This window comes from Eucalyptus grandis, chromosome 5 (genome assembly GCF_016545825.1).
Source record: "Eucalyptus grandis isolate ANBG69807.140 chromosome 5, ASM1654582v1, whole genome shotgun sequence".
Classification (NCBI taxonomy): domain Eukaryota; kingdom Viridiplantae; phylum Streptophyta; class Magnoliopsida; order Myrtales; family Myrtaceae; genus Eucalyptus; species Eucalyptus grandis.
Window position 1 is genome coordinate 14,284,785 of NC_052616.1, and position 21,626 is coordinate 14,306,410.

At 39.7% G+C, this 21,626-nt stretch overlaps 2 protein-coding genes, 1 long non-coding RNA gene and 1 pseudogene across 3 annotated transcripts; 1 reads left to right on the top strand and 3 right to left on the bottom strand.

Moving 5' to 3' along the window:
• Positions 1 to 4,148: 4,148 nt before the first annotated feature.
• Positions 4,149 to 5,216, bottom strand: LOC120293658 (annotated as a pseudogene).
• Positions 5,217 to 9,312: 4,096 nt separating this feature from the next.
• LOC104444313 (cytochrome P450 704C1) lies at positions 9,313 to 12,673 on the bottom strand. The gene is made up of 5 exons (XM_010057969.3): positions 12,031 to 12,673; positions 11,285 to 11,569; positions 10,614 to 10,952; positions 9,791 to 9,991; positions 9,313 to 9,692 (listed from the first exon to the last, which is right to left on the bottom strand). Exons 1-5 carry the CDS (start codon positions 12,667 to 12,669, stop codon positions 9,504 to 9,506), a joined length of 1,653 nt encoding a protein of 550 aa, XP_010056271.2. The 5' UTR covers positions 12,670 to 12,673; the 3' UTR covers positions 9,313 to 9,503.
• Positions 9,930 to 10,776, top strand: LOC120293514. The gene is made up of 2 exons (XR_005551470.1): positions 9,930 to 10,033; positions 10,570 to 10,776. It is a non-coding gene; the product is annotated as an uncharacterized LOC120293514 (long non-coding RNA).
• Positions 12,674 to 17,528: 4,855 nt separating the features above from the next.
• LOC104444316 (cytochrome P450 704C1) lies at positions 17,529 to 20,816 on the bottom strand. Its single transcript, XM_010057970.3, has 5 exons — positions 20,237 to 20,816; positions 19,504 to 19,788; positions 18,840 to 19,178; positions 18,005 to 18,205; positions 17,529 to 17,906 (listed from the first exon to the last, which is right to left on the bottom strand). Exons 1-5 carry the CDS (start codon positions 20,762 to 20,764, stop codon positions 17,718 to 17,720), a joined length of 1,542 nt encoding a protein of 513 aa, XP_010056272.2. The 5' UTR covers positions 20,765 to 20,816; the 3' UTR covers positions 17,529 to 17,717.
• Between the last annotated feature and the right edge of the window lie 810 nt (positions 20,817 to 21,626).

The window sequence follows — 21,626 nt, forward strand, 5'->3', positions numbered from 1 at the left end:
GTCCTCATGACTTCGGCTTGGTCAAAGAGCCAACCTAGGTCGCGGGCATGCGGACCGAGGTGAGTACTCTTGACAAAAAAAAAAAACTTTGGGATTGAGATGGGCAACTCATACCGTGGGCATGAGGTCGAAGCGATATCCATCTCAATACCATCCTAGATCATCCTATACGGCCCAAGTCTAGCGGCAGATTGTGTGTGCAAAAGTGTAGTGTAAATGCATAAGCATGCACGACAGTTTATATCAAGCAACACTTCATAAATGAAAGTAAATCATACATCCATACACCTCCCTGCAAAACAAAGATTAGCAAGCACTTCCCCTTATACCTCACATCCTGCAAGAACTTTTAACACCTTAAACGTAAGGGGCGTACTTGGGATTCTTGTTGTCAAACAAAATTTTTTCAAAGAAAATTGGTCTAAGCCCACTAAGAGTTTTAACTCAAGTCCTCAGTGGAGTTGCCAAGCTGTCGAGACCAAATTTTAGGTGAACCATCTAGGATTTGGCTAATGGATTACTAAGCCTAAACTTAGCTCGGGCTCTCCCAAACCCATATCAATTCGCGACTTAAATTCAAGTTCTTAACATGCCATTGATTTTTCAGTTAGGAGTCATCACTAATCTATTTTCGGTGGGTCAATTAGAAACATAAATAAAGTAATAGGAGATTTACTTTATTTCTACGAACCAGAGATTATGAATTTGGAGACTTGGTTACGCTAGATTTCTCTGACGCCCTTTCGGTACCTTTCTCTTTTGTTTTGAAAAGAATGTTTTGTAGGTAGTTTAAATTGATTTTAATTTATCTCTTATATATACGGGTGCACAAACCACCAATTTAATACCCAAATAAAGCAGTGAATAAATTGCAAGACTTACCTCGGGGCATCGAAAGCATATGCAATGTTAGATCAAAATTCACATCAGTAATACTAGATATGATTTCTAATTAACACGCAATTACTTTTTTTTGTTTTCATTTATTTAATGAGAATCATGCTTTATGCAATGCATGCTACTAATCTAACATGAAATGAAATGACGCGACAATATGACCTAAGCTATATGACGAAAATAAAATATAAGCATGCAGTCTATCCTAAATAATGAAATTGATTTATTCAAAGACAATTTTTTGGTATTTTCTATGAAATTCGAAATTAGAAAAATGTGAAAATTATCTGTGTATATTAAGATGTCATCCAATTTGTATTAGGAATTAGGTTAAACCAAATCATAATTTAAACTAGAACATTATCTTAACTAAGTAATCCTAAAATGCAACCTATTAGGAGAAATGATCTAAACCTATAATTAATTAAAAAAATAAACATGCAATCTTATCCTAACATGCAATGACGTACAAAGAATGCCCTAATTCTAGTTTTTTTTTTTTATGAAATTCGAAATTAAAATTGACACATAATTAAATGTGCAATTTAAAAAAAAAAAAAAAAAACCTAACATCCTAAATGAATGCATTTTTTTTTTTTTTTTTGGACTTTCATTTTTCAAAAATTCGAAATAAATGAATTCCCTATGCAAAATAACCCTAAAACAATAAACCTAATCTAACTCAAAATTTTTGGATTTTCTTTTACGAAAACAAAATCGATCAAACGGCATGACAGCAAATCAGCAAGATAAAATTGATATCCATAAATTGACGAATCATATCTCGCACATGGGATCAGATTGGTCAATTTTAATAAAACCGCGAATGGAATCTCAAGCGTAAGATCGGATTGGCGATTTTTGTGCGATTGCGAGTTAGATTTTGGGCGCGAAAATCAGGCTGCAATCCCTAATTTAAAATGCTTGAATACTTCAAATAAAGAAACAAAGTATTAAAAAAATGAAATGAAATAAAATAAAATAAAAAACCACCTAATTTGAATTTTCTCCAAATCCGGGTTTAACGAACGGCGGCTCATAGATCACGATGGGGCCTCGATGTGGCTCAAGTACGGGTGGCTGTGGTAGTGGACAGCCGAGGGTGATGGGTCGCCGTCGATCGGAGCTCCGGTGAGGGGGGCAGCAAGCACGGACCAACAGCGAGCAAAGGAAGACACGGCAACAGCAGCGGCGTTGCTCGGATGGAGAGCTCGGAGCGGCGTGTAGGGGGCCGGCGCTCAGACGACGGGTGGAGAAGGCGGGCAATGAACTGCCATGGTGTTAGCGACAATAAGCAGATCGCGTAATGAGGCAACGGCGGCGAGGCGGACGAGATCATGGGATCTACAGGTTGCAGGTGAGGCAGATGGGCTAAGGGCGGAGGCACAGCAGGTGAGGCGGACAGGAGCAGCGGTGGCGAGTAGTGGCGTTGTATGGAGGGGGGGCCCGCAAGTGCTGCAGCAGTGGTGCTCATTGGTTACACAACAGAGCTGCACTGGACGAGCGCTAGCGGTTACGGACGGGCAAGCTGCTGCAGTGTCAATGCTCAGGTGGAGGGACAGACACGGGCCGGCACAGGCTCGCGGGTGAGGCGGTGGTGCAAGCTTGTGAGTACGGGGGAGCTCTGGCGATGACAGGCAAAGGCAGCGTCACGACTTCAGGCGCGCAGAGCGGCGATGGCTCAAGAGGGTGATGGGAAAACAATAACAATTCGAACAATATCGAATTAACGCAATGGAATAAAATAATATCCCCTCTTATGTAAACCTAATAGAAATCGATATAGTAGAGTAAAATAAATACTAAGCACGCGAACACAAGACAATTTTTTACGTGGAAAACCTCCTCGATGTGAGGAGATCAAAAAACCACGGGACCGGAGTCCACCTAAAATTCTTCACTATCAACAAAATTGGGTGAACAATGTTTTTCTTTAGCAAATATTAGAGGTACATAGCAACAAACACCTCAAGAACATAATTCTTGGCAATACACTTGAATTTCACAATATACCAAGGATAAATCTGACCAAAAACGCATGTTTTGATCAATCCACAAAAAACTTGATGTATGGAGCTTCAAATGAAAATCAAACCATTTAGATTCAAGAAAATTGCGCCACGAACATGCTGACAAAATTTTAGCTCAATCGGATCACGAATCGACCTCTGATGTCAGCTTGATGTAAATCAAATATTGCTCAAATCCTCGGATTTTCTGCTTTCTATTTTTCTCTTATTACTATTTCCCTTTATGGCTACCACTTTATATAAATAGTGAGAAACTCTATTTCTCCATATAACTTATCATATAGACTCAAGCCCTTTTTTGGCTTGCAACTTATTAGGCTTTCTCCACGTAGGAGTGAACCCAACTAACAGAGGGCTCGAGGTTTGCTGAGCGACGGTGAGGCTCGGTGGTGCGACACGGAGGTGCGGCGCAGTGGGGCGATAGCAGCGGTCATCGGCGGGGAAGGCACACGAAGAAGAATAACAGTGCTCTGTTCTGTCTCTTCTCTTTTTTTTTTTTTTTGTTCTTTTCTTTTCTGCTGCCTTGTCGCACACGTCCTCTCTCTCTCTCTCTCCTCTCTACAACCCCCTCTCTGTTGTACTTTCAGCAGAAGCAAAACCCAACTTTTCGTGCTTTCTTTGACTCAAAAGCCAAGAAAACCCCAAAGAACGAAAATAGAACCCCCCTCTTTTATTTTTTTCACGATTTCTCTCATGCTCCTCTCTTTTTCACGAACTGTGGCCGTGTGTTTCTATTGTGTGGCCTCCCTCCTTTCGGTAGTGTAGCAACCTATTTATAGGTGAGCGGACTAGAGTTTTAAATCAACATCCACGCAATATTTCTTCACCGATTTTATCACATTTTGATACAAATTTAAGATTGTGATAGAATTTTTCTCAAATCTCAAATCTTACAAAGATGAGCTTGCAATATTTTTATCACACTTGCCATATCCGATAATATTGAAAAATTCCCATCATATCCCGGAAAATTTCAAATCATTATTTCTCACAAGATAATTTTTGTCATAAAAGAAAACAGGGTAGGCCAATTTGCTCCTTTCGTGGGCTTAGTCCAACCTGTCAATTTAAAACTCAAAACTACCAATTTGAACCCAACTGTCATTAATCCAATGCAAATGCAAATTAAAAATAAATGCACATAAAATTATATGCTATGCAATTAATTAATTAATTTTAATTTTTTTAGGAGTTAAAAATTAATCCCTAATTTTCTATGCATTAAACAAATAACTGAATCACCAAAATTTAGATGTAAACACTCAGTTTGAACTTCTTTATCTTTTCCTATGATGGGTTAGAGGTCCAAACTTTAATTCTTGCAGGTGAACAAAAGATTACCGCTGGAACTGCAAGATAGAGCCTCAATGTCTCTGTGAGCGTGGCATGAAGATGGTGCATTTGGTCGAGCACAGGATCAGTAATTCTTTCCACGAAACAATCAGGATTAGCTTCACTTGCTTGATCTCCCATTATTTCCTCTATTTCATCGGCAATCTTTTGCTGTACTAGGGGGTGTTTGCAGAGCGTGTAGAGGAACCATGATAAGGTATTTGCACTAGTATCTTTTCCAGCAATCATGAAATTCAGAATTATATCCTTCAAGTACTTCTCGTTCATATTCCCAGGATCTTTCTCGCTCTCGAGCAAAAATTTTTAGAGAATGTCCTCCTTGTCATTCTTGTAGGAAGAAAATTTGGAAAAAAAATAATCAGCCGAAGGAATTGCCTAGGAATAAACCTATAAAATGGTACAACTTCGTGATGAAAATCTTTAGACCGCGCCACAAGTTTTTCTAGCCAGAATTCCTCTGAAACCAGACTGTACTTGAGCTTCTACAGAATTCTTTCAGAGTTATTGTTACTAAAATCTTCCCCAACATCAAATGCCCTAATGCCTCTTCCGAATTTGCATTGTGTCTTGACAGTAGAAGGGCGTAAATTTAAAGAATCGAATAGCTAAATGTACACAAGTACTCACACCTTCACTAAAAAAAGGAAGAAGAAAGTATTCACTCGCTCTCGCTGCGCAGGCAGTTGATTCCTCTTGGTTCTGGAGTTGATGCTTGAAATTGTCGATGAGTCTAATATTATTCCTGAGACAAGCTTCTGAACCGATGTTGAGAATTCTATTGAGCTTCCAAGAGGGATCAACATATCGCCAGTAGATTAGTGCGTTTGCCTCATCAAATGCTTTCATGAAGACTCTTCCCTCTTTGCTTGATCCTTCCAAGCAGTTCAATTCCACGCCAAATCCAACTTTGAAGATGGAATCCTAAGTGCATCTCATCAATATGTCCTTCAGACACGATATAAGACAATACGATAAGCAAACTAAGGTACGATGGTCTGTCATCGTCTCTATTTTAAAGACCATTACCAGCAAATGTTCTTTCTTCTACTGTTAAGGTAGCCATCTCTCTCCCTCTCTCTCTCTCTTCAAACTGTTTTGGTGAAGAATGAGGAGGACTGACGACTACCACGAGATGGTCCCTACTATGGAGAATGAGGAGGTTTCGTTTCAAGACTAGCTATTTCTAACTCTTTAGAATGCATACGTGTCTAATCATATTTCACACGTAGTTACAATATCTATCAAATCCGGATGACCAAATTGAAGTCAGGAGGCTCGCCACTCTTTTGGCTCCAAGTGCTTGATAAATGAGATCATGAGAGACGAAGTTATATTAATCATGATGAAGGGAAGCTTATGTTATTGTAAACAAAAGTATAGGAATATAAATCATGAAATCTTTGTTTTCTTTTATGGAAACTTAACTTGACATAAAAGCTATATGCATTATAATTACGTTTGGGAACCACCGTGAAATTCTTGGGGAGAGCCTTTGCCTCTAGCCTTTACGTAAATGCAAAAGAATATAGATTAAACGGTCTTCATAAAATGCAAATGGTTCTATTTGCTTTAGACTAAGTTTTCCTTAAAGCAAATTTTGTTGTAAAGGAAGGAGAATGAAGAGGATCTAAACCCACTAATAAAAGCAATCGGAGTCGGTGAAAGCTGAACCGTCAAAAAGGCCAAGCGAGGGCCATCAAAGGTAGATTTGAGGCGATGTCGGTCAGACTTGAGCTTGCAGCCCACGACCACGTTACGCTATCAGGTCTGCACGGGAAGGTGAGGGTGCGGGTGAGAGTAAAATTGGAATTTAGATAATTTAGTGAGTGCAAAGTTGAAAAATTTTATTAACCTTGAAAGTAGTTTTCTGAATATATAGAATGTGAATAATGGGTGGGAGTTGCACTGAGCTAAACGACTTTGAAAACGCCATATTTGGGCTCAAAGGCCTTTGAAATGTGTCTCCAAACACCTCAATTTTGGTACAAGAATCTTTGGAAAAGGTGAACCAAAAGCGAGGAACCTTCCAACAAGAGAGTTAATTTTCAAGAGTTATAGCTTATCATAGGCAGGATCATATAAGAATGTGTTTCAACTTCTTAGATTTCATTTCTAACTGGGTGAGTATGAATCAATCTAAAGTTGTTGGAATTATTTAAATGAATGATAAATAGTACTCTTTACACACCTCTTTCTCGAGAGATTCAAGATTGAATAAATAAAAAATATAAATATAATCTCATTCGACGTTGTCTATATCTAATTTTAACTAGGCATATTGGGATAGTGACAAATGTGTCACATTCACATTGTAAGCATCAGAGACAAAAGCCAACGCGGACATCCTTTGATTAATAGATGATTGAGGCTCCATTCGTTTTATAAAATACAACTTTCAAGAAAATGTTTTTTATATTTTCTTTCGTTCATTTCGCAAAAAATGAATTGATTGGATAAAATATTTTCCATTGATGAAAATAGTCTTCTAATATAGGGGAAATTTTTTTTTGCTTTATCCTCTTTCTTTCATTTTTAAACCAAGCATTTTTTTTTTTACCAAACATCTTTTCTTTTTATTTTTTTAAATCAAATTTTCAGTTATTTTAATTTTTATTTTTTATTTTATTTCTTTCTTTCTTTCCTTCTTCTTGAGCCGATTGCCAACCACAATGGCAATCAACAGCTTGCCACAAGTGAGCTTGAGCCTTGCCTAGTTTGCCGAATTTGCAAGGCTGGAGCTTGTTGGCTACAAACGAGCTCAACCTCATTGGATCAAGCGGGGCTTGAAATTGCTGGTATCTAGCAAGCTAGAGCCTTGTTGACCTATGGTGAGGCTCAAACTTGGTCGTAGCGGGTTGTTGGTTGTCACTGTGGTTGGTGCGGAAGAAGTAAAAAACGAAAGGAAGGCAAAAATAAAATAAAAATAAAATAATTAAAAATTGATTTTAAAAAATAAAATAAAAGAAAAATTATTGAAAGGAGTGCAAGGTGGAAAAAATTTCCTTAACAAATGGTAGAAAATATTTTTCCCTTCATGTCAAGTTCAAAGAATATCAAAAATATGATTATTTTCTTAGAAAACGACTTTTTTAAAATGCTATATTTTTTTGCAAAACAAATGAAGCCTTTCTAAATAAAAAAACCAAGAATCGGCGGTTCCAATGCGGCACATGAATGTCATAGGACAAACTTTGTTGCTCACCTTTTCTTCACCATGCCCAAAAGGGCCATCAAAACCGACTGTCGACCGAGGGGTGACATAAAAAGCAATTAGAAAGTATGGGGGTCAATCTCAAATGAATGAAACATTGGGGACCATGGCCGGAATTACACGTAAAACACAGGACCAACAATCAATTCTCTCATTTTTCAGAGAGAGAGAAAGAGAGCGACGGCGGGAAAAGGGAGGAGGCGGAGAGAGGAGAACGACACGGCGGCTCACGGTGGGGCCACCGCCCTCCCTCCTCCACCCCGACGCCTCCCAGGCCGACGACGCATTGCCTTTCCAAACTTCTCATCTCCTTCACTCCTTCTCGACCTCCGAGTATGGCATGCGATTTTCCGCATCATGGATGGCGCCTTGATTGACTTCAGTCTCCATGTTTCGTCAACACCCTTTTCAAGCTAGTGATGATGGTAGTATGTGCACACTCGAGATCGTCATTTGGGCGAACATGATGAAATGTGTGGCTCGTACCGGCAGGAGGTCGTTCTGCTACTTCTGTGGGAGATCCATTCTTGTAATGTCTAAAGCAAGAACAAGAGATTGAGTTCTAGAATGACAGAAGGTTCAGTGAAGCAATGTACTTGCGCTGGAACCCGTCATGGTATAATTACAGCATTCAGAGAAAGTGGTCGTTTTCGCTTGGCATTGGCCATTAGGTAATTCTCCTACAGTATAGGAATCACGGTCGGAAAAGGGGTATGTTGGAATCAATTGCTGTCATTTTAGACACAGATTTCTGCTTTAGTAAAAGTGAAACTTTTTGGAACTACAGGAGATAAAAGTATTTCAATGTCGTTTATGTGAGATCCCTAGTCTTGCCCAAAATAGCATTCTCTTTGCCGTGAGTTCTGCAAAATCTTGGAGCAGTAACAATCTGTACCCGTAGAATCGGGCCTGTGCATGTAGTGAATATGTGGGATGGAATCCACAGTCAAATATGCAAGAGCTAGTAGATACATGGCAGGGAGTCATGGTAGTTCCAAGGTGATCTTTTTTGCATTTACCTCATCCAGACTGTCTTTCTGAGTGTCATCTTAGATTTGTCTATTTAGGCATAGAGAATCAAGGAAAAAGAAACACAAGAAGGCCAGTGCTGAGAATGGCATGAACTTTCCCGGAGATGAGAAGGTCAAATTTTGAGAGGTTGTCGAAGCTCTTGCCCGAGTTGGCCGTGATTCCTAAAGTAGTGTTCCATGTTTTGCTGGTCAATCGACTAATAGTGCAGATTCCGAAACTATTTGTTTCATTCCCCCTTACCCATTTAATTTGTTTCATTTCATTTGGGTGAAGGCATTGAAGACCCCGCAAAATGCATCCCAACAGCAACTTTGTTTACTGGCAATTGAGGCATACCGAATCGCAAAGGATGGACAGTCAGGTCCAGCAGCCAACTTCCTTTGACAATAGCTTCTTCATTATGATCGTCACCTTCTTTAGAACACTACTTTGGCCATATATTTTAAAGCAAGTCATTCTGTATTAGTTTTGAGAGATCTACTTTTTGTCATAGGATGTCTCATTTCTTTCATCACGGGAGGAAAACCATTCTTCTTTCCCTAAATTTGTGATGGTTTAGACATTTAACCAAGTGCTTACTTTACATAACAGCAAAACCTGTTCTCAGTATGTATTCTTATGAATAGGTCCAGCTCAGCTGAAGCCAATTAGCTGATTATCAGATTGGTATGTCAATGATATAATGAATTGCTGGATGGCTGATTATTGGATGAGCTTGAAAACCATTTTTAGTTCTAGGGACATATCAGCTTGTTAGCCCCTCAGAGGCTTTACGAAAATAAGATTTTATTGGCATTATCACAAAGCCTGATGAACTTATATTACATATGGAATATAAGCAAAACACATCAATATTCCAATCATTAAATGCAATGGTAAGATGATGCGGTGCACATGCTTACTTATCACTGGAAACTGCTAGCATCCAACATTAGAAATCCATATGTCGCGATGGACCATACTCAACGATAGTCCAGCCCTTATTTAGCCAATCTGGGCACAGCATGAAGAGGTAAGCCATTGTCGATGTGAAGGGTGAACATGACCTTGTAGGTTACAGGTCTAGTTTCGTCAGCTAATCTGAAACGGAAGAAGCGAAGGAGAGCTATTGAAACTATTTTCATCTGGCGGTAAGCGAAGTCCTTCCCGAGGCAGATCCTAGGACCAGCCTGCAAATAGGAAAGTAGGAGTGTCACTGGAAATGCTTGGAATATGTACACACACTCTGGATATTCAATTCACGGGGACTGAGGATATAGAAACGAACATGGAATGCAACAAATTTGAAAGGTGATTCATTTTGGAAAATTCCATCCTTCAACCATCTTTCAGGTTTGAAATCCTCGGCATCTTCTCCCCAGATGTTATGCATTCTTCCCATTGAGTAAGCCAAGTAATTGATGTTGTCCCCCTTTTTCACGTGGAAGCCATCTGGGAGAACATCATCTGTCTCAGCACATCTTCCATCCTGTTGTGCAGAAGTGTGAAAGATCAAAGTTAGCATGTATTGGTACAAAAGCCAAAGCTTGTTAAATGTGTGTTCTCTTTGGCTTGTGCTTGCTTTGTAATTGCCAATCTGATGGGATTTCTAGCATCTGCTGGATTGCTGATCTTGTTTTGTTCAGAAGAATATCGACTCTTTGGCATGGCATTTGACATTTGAACACAAATTAAGGACTAGTTGCAAGATCGCAATGCAGTCGGGGTAACACTAGTATCTGTTCATGAATTTAGAGATGAATGAAAAGCTAGCATCTGATTTTTGATGAAAAAATGTGACCTGTATAGTTGATTAATGGAAATGAAAGGATTCCTGGGCGTGCACTTAAGAAAAATTTTTAGTCTATCATAGATACACTTGGATGATGCATCGTAGCTTCTAAAGTCAGGAAAATTGTGATGTCTTGTGGTGCCACTCCAATGGCAATTTACTCAGACCCATTATGATTGTCTCTCTCCTAGCTCTAATGTTCTGCTGATGAATTAATTTGAGTTCATAATATCTCGAGTTCATTTTGAATTTTTGTCTTCTTTTTCTGTGATCAGTTAGGGGTTTGAACTCCAATTCGTACAAGTGAACAGTAAATTACCAGCGGGACTGCAGGATACAGCCTCAAAGTCTCTGTGAGTGTGGCATGAAGGTAGTGCATTCGACCAAGCACCGGATCAGTAATTCTTTCCACGAATTCATCTGGGTTAGCTTCACTTGCCTGATCTCCAGTCACTTCCTTTATTTCATCGACAATCTTTTGCTGCACCAGGGGGTTTTTACAGAGCATGTAGAGGAACCATGATAAGGTACTTGCACTAGTATCTTTTCCCGCGATCATGAAATTCAGAATTATATCCCTCAAGTACTTCTCGTTCATATTCTTGGGATCTTTCTCACACTCGAGCAAAAATCTCGAGAGAATATCCTCCTTGTCATTCTTGTAGGAAAAAGATAGGAAAAGAAAACATCAGCCAGGGGAATTGCCAAAGAAAAATCCTCTGGAAAGTAGTATGACTGTCTTGAAAACAATCTTTAGATGTTGCCACAAGTTTTTCTATTCAGAATTCTTCCTCTGAAAATAGTTCTTGAGCTTCTTCCAGTGTTCTTTTATTAAAATCTTTCGCAACATCACATGCCATAATGGCTCTTCCTAATTTGAATAGTGGCTTGACAAAAGAAGAGCGTGAACTTCAAAAAACTGAACAGCTAAACGCACACTAAGTACTGCCAATTTACACATTTACTAATAAAATTTAAAAAAGCACTCACCTGTTCTCGCTGCGCTGCAAGCTGATTCCTCTTGATCTTGATAAGTTGATGCACAAAATTGTCGATGAGTTTAATGTTATTCCTAAGGCGAGCTTCTGAACCAATGCTGAGAAGTCTTTTGAGTTCCCAAGAGGGATCAATATATCGCCAGTAGGTTAGTTCATTTGCCTCATCAAAAGCTTTCATGAAGGCTCTTCCCTCTTTGCTTGATCCTTCCAAGCAATTCAAATCCACACCGAATCCAACTTTGAAGATGGAATCCAAAGTGCACCTCATCAATATATCCTACGGACAGGATTTAAGATGATAATGAGCAAGTTAATGGACAGTGTCCTGTTACCTTCTTTTCTACTGTGAAGACAATTATCAGGAAATGTCCTTTCTTCTACTGTTATGGTTGCCATCTCTCTCTCTCTCTCTCTCAAGTTGTTTGGGTGGAGGCTGAGGAGGACTGACAACTACTGCGCGATGGTCGCTCCTATCGTCGAGTGACCCCAACAGTTTTCGTCTATCCTAGGTTTCTCTTCAAGACTAGCTATATCTGATCCTCTTTAGATTGCATACATATGCAATCATTTTCAGACAAAGCTACATATCTATCAAATCCGGATGACCAATTTCAGTATATTTCGATATTCTATCGGAAATATGCAGTCTTTATGTTTGATTCCATTCACCTTATGTTTCTTTCAGAGTGGTTTTGATCATCGTGGAGTTCTCGCCATTCAAAAATTGAAACTACTTACTTGCATATCGAATCCCTCTGAAGCAGCCGATAGCTCCTCCACGACCTTGATCAGCTTTGCAGCATTCTTCCTGAACACGCAACAGCTAAAATCTCTGAGCACCTTCGTCGCAAACTCAAAGCTCGCGACCTTCCTCTGCTTCTTCCACTTCTCTCCATCCACCACGAAAATCCCCTGCCCGAACAAATCCTTCATTATATCTATGTCATACTTTCCCTTCGTGTACTTATCGAAGTTGGTCTTCAATATGTGCTCGACATTCCTTGGATCGGTTGTGTACATCTCACTCTGGTGCGGTGCAAGGAGCCGGAACGTCGGAGATCTCCTCGCGACTCCAGTCAGGTAGTCGTAGAGCCGGTTGAAGTAGACGAGTTGAACGAAGACCGTCCCACGAACGGGTGGATACTTAGAGCTCCGGAGGGACTTTCCAGTGAAGGTTTTCAGGAGCAGGAGAGCGAAGGCGATGGAGAGAGCGACGGGAACGAGTGCTGCTGAGTAGAGCACCGTCGACACGATGTTGATGCCCATTTTCTTCTCTCTCTTTTTCTGGTAAAGAAGCTGGAAGGTAACGAGGATGAAGATCAAAGCAGATGAGGTCCTTGCGTTGAATTTTGGTTCGAGGCTCTTGACTTTGTCCATTTATTGCACTTAACTCTTTAGAATATAATAATGTAGGAATCGATGTGCGTGTTCTGGTTTTATCTGTTTGTTGTGGGGGAAGTCGAGCACTCAGATGGCCTGCCACTCTTGGTGGTGAAGCTTCCAGCTTCGTTTATTTTAAACAAAGTATATAAATATAAACCCTGAATTTCTTTTCTTTTTTGTTATGGAAAATTTACTGGGCATATGAATATTATAAAACAAACTCTGTTGCAATAAACCAAGGTATGGTGGTTCCTAAGTGGCACATGAATATTATAAAACAAACTCTGTTGCTCACCTTTTCTTGCCCCCTTCTAAGTGCCCAAAAGGGCCACCAAAACCGACCGAGGGGTGCAATTGAAAGAGATTAGAAAGTACAACGCTAACTTTAATATAAAATGAAGCAGTGGGGACTATCACTAGAATTACACGCAAATCACAGGACCAACAATCAATTTCCTCTCCCCGCAAAAGAATAGTTCTGGTTCTTCGTCGCCGATCATCCCCTGCAGCAGAGCAGAGCAGGGCAGGGCAGGGCAGGGCAGAGAGAGAGAGAGAGAGAGAGAGAGAGAGAGGCGGAGAGAGAAGAATTACAGTGTGGCTTTGCCTTCCGAGCTTCTCATCTCCTTCACTTCCTCTCAACCTCCGCGTGTTGCTTTCGGTTTTTACATCATTGATGGCACCTAGATTTCAGTCTCCATGTCTTGTCTATACCCTTTTTAATCTAGTGATGATAGCAGCATACGCTCGAGATCGTTGCCGTTAGAAGAGATTCCGTCTTTCGTAGGGATCTTGGGATTGAATAGAGATGAAAAATGATGAAACGTGGCTCGTACCAGCAGAGGGTCGTTCTACTTCTTCTGGGGGCGGATATGTGGGGGAATCCATTCTTGTAATTTCTGAAGCTATATTGTCATAGGGAAAATTAATCTTTTTTTGGAGTTGAAGGAACAGAGTGATTTCTAGAGCGACACAAGGTTCAGTGAATCAATGTACAGGCACTAGAACTCGTCAACATATAACACAGAAAGATGTCATTTCGCACGGCACTGGCCATTGGGTAATTCTCATACAGTTTAGGGATGATGCTTTTGAGAACTGAAAACAGATCATAGTCTTTTGATGTCATTTGTGCGAGATCCCTAGTCTGGCCCAAAATAGCAGTCTCTTTGCTGGGAGTTCTGTGAAATCCGCATTGAGTGACTATCTATACCTGTTGAACCTGGCCTGTGCAACTAGTGAATATGTTACATATGAAATCGAAAGTCAAATATGCAAGAGCCAGTAGACTCATATCGGACTTGCCGCTTTTGCTAGGGAATCATGGTAGTTCCAAGAAGCTTTTCTTCGCATAGACCATTCAGACTGTCTATTTGAGTACAATACTATGTTTGTCTATTCAAGTATAGAGAATCAAGAAATGAGAAACGCAAGAGGGCCAATGATAAGGACGGCATTGAATTTCCTGGACATGAGAAGGTCGCATTTAGAGAGGTTGTTGAAGATCCGCCCAAATTGGCTGTAATCCCTGAAGTAGTGTTCTGTGTTTCGCTGGCCAATTAACTAATGCTGCAGATTTTGAAAATAGTTGTTTCATTCCCTCCTGCCCATTTGATTCTTTTCATTTTGTCTTGGGTGAGGGCATTGCAGATCCTGCAAAATGCATCTCAACGGAGACTTCGTTTACAGGCTATTGTACAGAAATCGCCAAGGATGGGCAGCTAGGCCCACTGGCCTACTTCCTTCAACGTTAGGTTCTTCATTATCATTTTGATGGTGACCTTCTTTCGAACAATATTTTGGCCAATTTCTGATGGTATTCTGTATTTTACCTTTATGATTATTGTAGTGTTAGTTTTGAGATATCTATTTTTTGTTGTAGGATATCTCATTTCTTTTATGGCAGGAGGAGAATCATTCTTCTTTCCCTTATTTTTGTGATAGTTTAGACATTTAAGCAAGTGCTTTACATGAGAGGAAAACTTTGTTCTTGGTATAGAGAATTATGAATAAGTCCAGCTCAGCCAAAGTCAATCAGCCGATTATCATGTTGGTATGTCAATGACATCATGAAGTGTGGGATTGCTGATTGTTAGATGAGCTTGAAAACCATTTTAGGGACATATCAGCTTGTTAGCCTCTCAGAGGCTTTATGAGAATAAGATAATAATAGCATTGTCGCAAAGCCTGACAAATTTTTAACGTCAAATAATGTACAGAATTCATGTAGGCATCACTTTACCATTCCAGCATTTACATGCAACGGTAAGATCTTGCAGCACACATGCTTACTTATTAGTGAAAACCACTAGCATCCAACATTAGAAATCCGTACTCAATGATAGCACTGCTCTTATGTAGCCGATCTGGGAACAGCACAAAGATGTAAGCCATTGTCAATGTGAAGGTTGAACATGACTTTTTAGGTTACAGGTCTAGTTTCATCAGCTAATCTAAAACAGAAGAAGTGAAGGAGAGCTATTGAAACTATTTTCAACTGGTGATAGGCGAAATCCTTCCCGAGGCAGATTCTAGGACCAGCCTGCAAATAGGAAAGTAAGATTGTCACTTGAAGATGCTTGGAATATTTATACACGCTTCAAATACTCAATTCAGGAGGACTTAGGATGGAGAAACAAACATGGAATGCAACAAATTTGAAAGGAGATTCATTTTGGAAAATTCCATCCTTCAACCATCTTTCAGGTGGAAGCCATTTGGGAGAACATCATTTATCTCAGCACATCTTCCATCCCGTTCTGCAGAAGTGCAAAAGATCAAAGTTTGCATGTACTGATACAGAAGCTGAAACTTGTTAAATGCATGTTCTCTTTGGCTTGTGCTTGATTTGTACTTGCCAATCCGATGGATTTGATTGTTACTGATCATCTCTGGTTCAAAAGAATATCGACTCTTTTGTGTGGAATTTTACATCTGAATACAAATTAAGGACTAGTTGCATGATCATAAAGCACTCAGAAGCGTAGCACTAGAATTTGTTCCAGAATTTAGGGATGAATGAAAAGCTAGCATTTGATCTGAGGGAAAACGTGACCTGTATAGTTGTTTAAAGCAAAAGATAGGATTCCCGAACATGCACTTAACTAAAATTTTTAGTCTGTCATAAATACACTGCGATGATGCATCATAGCCTCTGAAAGTCAGGATAATTGTATGTCTTAGATTTTTCTCATGCAAGGCCAGTAGTAATTTACTTAGACGCACTGCGATTAGCTCTCTCCAAACTCCAACGTTCTGCTGATGTATTGATTTGAGTTCATAATATCTCAAGCTCAATTTGAACTTCTTTGTTTTCTTTTTCTGTAATTAGAGGTTTGAACTTTAATTCTAACAAGTGAACTGAAGATTACCAGCAGGACTGCAAGAGACAGCCTTAAAGTCTCTGTGAGTGTGGCACGAAGATAGTGCATTCAATTGAGCGTCAGATCAATTATTCTTTCCACGAAAAAATCAGGGTTAGCTTCACTTGCTTGATCTCCAATTACTTCCTTTATTTCGTCGACAATTTTTGGCACTAGGGGGATGTTTGCAGAGCATGTAGAGGAACCTTGATAAGGTATTTGCACTAGTATCTTTTCTGGCGATCTTAAAATTCAGAATTATGTCCCTTGAGTACCTATCATTCATAATCTCGGGATCTTTCTCGCTCTTGACCAAAAATTGCGAGAGAATGTCCTCCTTGTCATTCTTGTAGTAAAAAAGGGAAAATAAAAAACCAGTCAGAGGAATTGCGAAAGAAAAAACCTGGAAGATAGGACAACTTTGTGATAAATTAGATGGTGCCACAAGTTTTTCTATCCAGAATTCTTCCTCTGAAAACTAACTGTACTTGACCTTCTGCAGAATAAGTTCATGTTTTTAAAATCTTCCGTAGCATCACATGCCATAATGCCTCTTCCAAATTTGAGTGGCAGCTTGACAAAAGAAGTGCGTAAAATTTACAAACGGAATAGCTAAATTTACAATAAGTACTCACACGCTCGCTAATAGAGATGGAAAAAAGTACTCACACGTTCTCGCTGCCTTACGAGTTGATTCTTCTCGGTTCTGATAAGTTGATGCACAAAATTGTCAATGAGTTTAATGTTATTCCTAAGATGAGCTTCTGAACCGATGTTGAGAAGTCTTTTGAGCTCCCAAGAGGGATCGATACATCGCCAGTAGGTTAGTGCATTCACCTCATCAAAAGCTTTGATGAAGGCTCTTCCCTCTTTGCTTGATCCTTCCAAGCAATTCAATTCCACACCAAATTCAACTTTGAAGATGGAATTTAAAGTGCATCTCATCAATATATCCTTCAGACACGATTTAAGACAACACGATGAGCAAAGAATTGTACAATAATCTGTTACCTTCTTTTTTTATTGTAAAGACCATTATTAGGAAATGTTCTTTCTTCTACTGTTATGGTTGCCATCTCTCTCTCTCTCTCTCTCTCTCTCTCTCTCAAATTGTTTGGGTGGAGGCTGAGGAGGACTGCCGACTACCACGTGATGGTCACTGCTACCGTCGAGTGACCACAAAGGTTGTCATCTGACTGAGGTTTCTCTTCACGACTAGCCATTCAAATACTTGTTAGATTGCACACGTATCCAATCATTGATCCTAGCAATGGCACATAGAAAGAGGCCATTGTCAACTTGAAGCGTGAACATGAATAGCTCCGGCTCAGCCAAAGCCAATCAGCTGATTATCAGATAAGTATGTCAATGATATTATGAACTGCTGGATGGCTGATTATGAGCTGACCCTCGGAAATCATCTCAGTTATAGGGACATATTAGTTTGTCAGCCTGTCAGAGGCTTTATGAGAAAAAGATTTTATTAGCATTGTCACAAAGCCTGACGAACTCCTAACATACGAAATATTTATCGAATATACACAAAACACCTTAATATTCCAACATCTAAATGCAATAGTAAGATCTTGCGGTACACATGCTTACTTATCAGTGAAAACCACTAGCATTTAACATTAGAAATCCATATGTGGCGATGGACCATACTCAATGATCATTCAGCTCTCATGTAGCCAATCTGGGAACAGCACGAAGATGTAAGCCATTGTTGATGTGAAGGGTGAACATGACCTTGTAGGTTACAGGTCTAGTTTCGTCAGCTAATCTGAAACGGAAGAAGTGAAGGAGAGCAATTGAAACTATTTTCATCTGGCGATAAGCAAAATCCTTCCCAAGGCAGATCCTAGGACCAGCCTGCAAATAGGAAAGTAAAAGTGTCACTGAAGACATTTGGAATATGTACACATGCTTCGAATGTTCAATTCATGAAGACCTAGGATGGAGAAACTGACGTGGAATGCAACATATTTGAAAGGTGATTCGATTTGGAAAATTCCATCCTTCAACCATCTTTCAGGCTTGAAATCCTCGGCATCTTCTCCCCAGAGGTTATGCATTCTTGCCATTGAGTAAGCCAAGTAATATACGCCATCCGCTTTTTTCACATGGAAGCCATCTGGGAGAACATCATCTGTCTCAGCACATCTTCCATCCTGTTGTGCAACAGAAGTATACAAGATCAAAGTTAGCGCTTATTGAAACAAAAGCCAAATCTGCTCAAGCATGGTCTCTTTGGCTTGTGCCTGATTTGTACTTGCTAATTTGATGGATTCATCGCCTCTGCATTGTTACTCGTCATGCTCTGTTCAGAAGAAAATCAACTCTTTTGCATGGCATTTTACATTTAAATACGACTTAAAGGACTAGTTGCATGATCATATCAGAGTCAGAATGGTAGCAGTAGTATTTGTTCATGAATTTAGAGATGAACGAAAAGATAGCTTTTGATCTGTGATGGAAAAATATGACCTGTATAGTTGTGTAATGCAAATGAAAGGATTCTGAACATTCACTTAGCTTCAACTTTCAGTCTGTCAAAAATACACTTCGATGATGCATTGTAGCTTCAAAAAGTCAGGACAATTGTGATGTTCTAGATTTTTCATGTGCAATGCCAATGGCGATTTACTCAGACCCACTTTGATTATTTCTCTCCAAGCTCCAAGTTCTGCTTATCTAATGATTTGAGCTCATAATATCTCAAGCTCAGTTTTCAACTTTTTTATTCCCTTTTTGTGATAGGTAAGAGATTTGAACTTTAGTTCTTACAAGTGAACAGAATATTACCAGGGGCACTGCAGGATACAGCCTCAAAGTCTCTGTGAGAGTGGCATGAAGATAGTGCATTCGGTCGAGCACCGGATCTGTTATTCTTTCCACGAAACAATCAGGGTTAGCTTCACTTGCTTGATCTCCAATTACATACTTTATTTCGTCCACAATCTTGTGCTGCACTAGGGGGTGTTTGCAGAGCATGTAGAGGAACCATGATAAGGTACTTGCGCTAGTATCTTTCCCAGCGATCATGAAATTCAGAATTATATCCCTCAAGTACTTATCATTCATAGTCCCTGGATCTTTCTCACTCTCAAGCAAAAATCTCGAGAGAATGTCCTCCTTGTCATTCTTGTAGGAAAAAAGGGAAAAGGAAAAACCAGTCAGAGGAATTGCCAAAGAAAAAACCTGCAAAATAGTACGGCTCTTTGATGAAAACAATTTTTAGATGGCACCATAAGTTTTTCTAGCCAGAATTCCTCCGCTGAGAACTAACTGTACTTATGCTTCTGCAGAATTCTTCCAAAGTTCTTGTTACTAAAATCTTCCCCAACATCACATGCCATACTGCCTCTTCAAAATTTGAGTTGTGGATTGACAAAAGAAGAGCGTAAACTTTGGATGGCTATACGTACACTAAGTTCTCTCTAAAGGAAAAAGAAAAGAATATACTCACGCATTCTTGCTGCGCTGGGAGTTGATTCCTCTTGGTTCTGATAAGTTGATGCACAAAATTGTCGATGAGTTTAATGTTTTTTCTAAGACGAGCTTCTGATCCAATTTTGAGAAGTCTTTTGAGCTTCCAAGAGGGATCAGCATATCGCCAGTAGATTAGTGCACTTGCCTCATCAAAAGCTTTCATGAAGGCTCTCCCCTCTTTGCTTGATCCTTCCAAGCAATTCAGTTCCACACCAAATCCAACTTTAAAGATGGAATCCAAGGTGCATCTCATCAATAAATCCTACAGACATGATGTAAGACAAGATGATGAACAAAATAATGTGCAATGTTCTGTCGCCTTCTCTTTTATTCAAAAGGCCATCATCAGGAAATGTTCTTTCTTCTACTCTTACGTTGCTCTCTCTCTCTCTCTCTCTCTCAAATTGTTTGGGTGGAGACTGACTGATAACTACCACAAGATGGTCGCTACTCTCTTAGAGTGATCACAGCGGTTTTGTCTCTCCTAGGTTGCTTTTCAAGACTAACTATTTCTAGTACTCTTTAGATTGCATACATATTCAATCATTTTTCAAAGTTACACTATCTATCAAATCCGGAAGATCAACTTTGGCATATTTCGATATTTTATTGTAAATATGCAGTCTTTATGTTCGATTCAATGCAATTTATCTTTTTTTCAGTGGTTTTGATCCTTGTGAAGTTTTCCTTCTAATATTGAAGCTACTTACTTGCATATCAAATCCCTCAGAAGCAGCCGATAACTCCTCCACAACCTTGACCAGCTTCGCAGAATTCTGTCTGAACACACAACAGCTAAAATCTCTGAGCACCCTTGTTGCAAACTCAAAGCTCGCAACCTTCCTCTGCTTCTTCCACTTCTCTCCATCCACTGCGAAAATACCCTCCCCAAACAAATCCTTTACTATATCTTTGTTATACTCTCCCTTCGTGTACTTCTCGAAGTTGGCCTTCAATATGTGCTCGACGTTTCTTGGATCGGCCGTGTAAATCTCACTCTGATCTGGTGCAAGGATCCGGAATGTCGTAGTCCTCTTTGCAACTCCGGTTTGGTAGTCGTAGAGCCGGTTGAAGTAGAACAGTTGACCGAAGACCGTCCCATGAACAGGGGGATAGTTAGAGCTTCGAAGGGACTTGCCAGTGAAGGTTTTCAGGAGAAGGAGAACAAAGGCAACAGAGAGAGCGATTGGAACCAGTGCAACAGAGTAGAGCACCACAGACACGATGCCGATGTCCATCTCTTTTGTGAAGAAGTGGAAGGTAATGACTATGAAGGTCAAGTAGATGATATCTTTGCGTTTATATATGTCTCAAAACTCAACTTTTTTCATTTGCTTACTTAGCATTTACAGATTTTAATATTGTGAAAGGAAGAGTAAGTTAATGTTTGTGATTGAGATGTACATAGGTGTTTGCGTTCTAATTACGTTTTGGAATTGGTCCAAGAAGAAACCGCCCAACAAGAGAGTTCTACTCAAATTTTCAAGAGTTCCTTGAGTCATGCGTTAAGCAACTAAACTAAACCAATTAAACCTGATAATTGGCGGTTCCCATGCGGCACATGAATTTTATAAAACAAGGTTTCTTGCTATTCTAGTGAAAAGAATGAGAAAGATGGCAGATTTAATAGTTTACTGTTCAGAATTAACTGAGTGGAGAAATCTTGTAATGATATTTCTAGATAATAGAGCTTCATTATTATAGACATTTTAGACAGAACCACGCACAGCCCGGTGATTTTAACAGGATCAACTGGCTTCTGATAGGCTTAAGCACAAGCTTCCCAATATTCTTTTATGTTGGCCATTCTCATGCTACCAGATGTCACTTTTATAGAAGTACAAATGTCTGGCTCCGCAAAATGACCGGAATTCATACAAGTACATATTCTTCGGCAAAAATATTAGGTAGGCTATCCATTATTCAATGCTATCAACAGCGCATGGATGGAGCCTGTTGTCAATTTGATGCGTGAGCATGAATTGGTCCGGCTCAGCTAAAGCCATCTCAGTTCTGGATGGCCATTATCAGAGTGGTTAGTCGATGATATCATAAAGTTCTGGATGGCTGAAAAACAGATGAGCTTGAAAACCATCCTAG

What these genes read in the sequence shown, in the direction of transcription:
- LOC104444313 (XM_010057969.3), bottom strand. Translation starts at nt 12,669, where the DNA reads ATGGACAAAGTCAAGAGCCTCGAACCAAAATTCAACGCAAGGACCTCA. An exon ending in CAGAGGGATTCGATATGCAA is followed by an intron (nt 11,570 to 12,030) that starts GTAAGTAGTTTC and finishes TCCTGTCCGTAG; the next exon opens with GATATATTGATGAGGTGCAC. An exon ending in TGTATCCTGCAGTCCCGCTG is followed by an intron (nt 9,992 to 10,613) that starts GTAATTTACTGT and finishes TCTGCACAACAG; the next exon opens with GATGGAAGATGTGCTGAGAC.
- LOC104444316 (XM_010057970.3), bottom strand. Translation starts at nt 20,764, where the DNA reads ATGGACATCGGCATCGTGTCTGTGGTGCTCTACTCTGTTGCACTGGTT. An exon ending in CTGAGGGATTTGATATGCAA is followed by an intron (nt 19,789 to 20,236) that starts GTAAGTAGCTTC and finishes TCATGTCTGTAG; the next exon opens with GATTTATTGATGAGATGCAC. An exon ending in TCCCAGCGCAGCAAGAATGC is followed by an intron (nt 19,179 to 19,503) that starts GTGAGTATATTC and finishes TTTTCCTACAAG; the next exon opens with AATGACAAGGAGGACATTCT.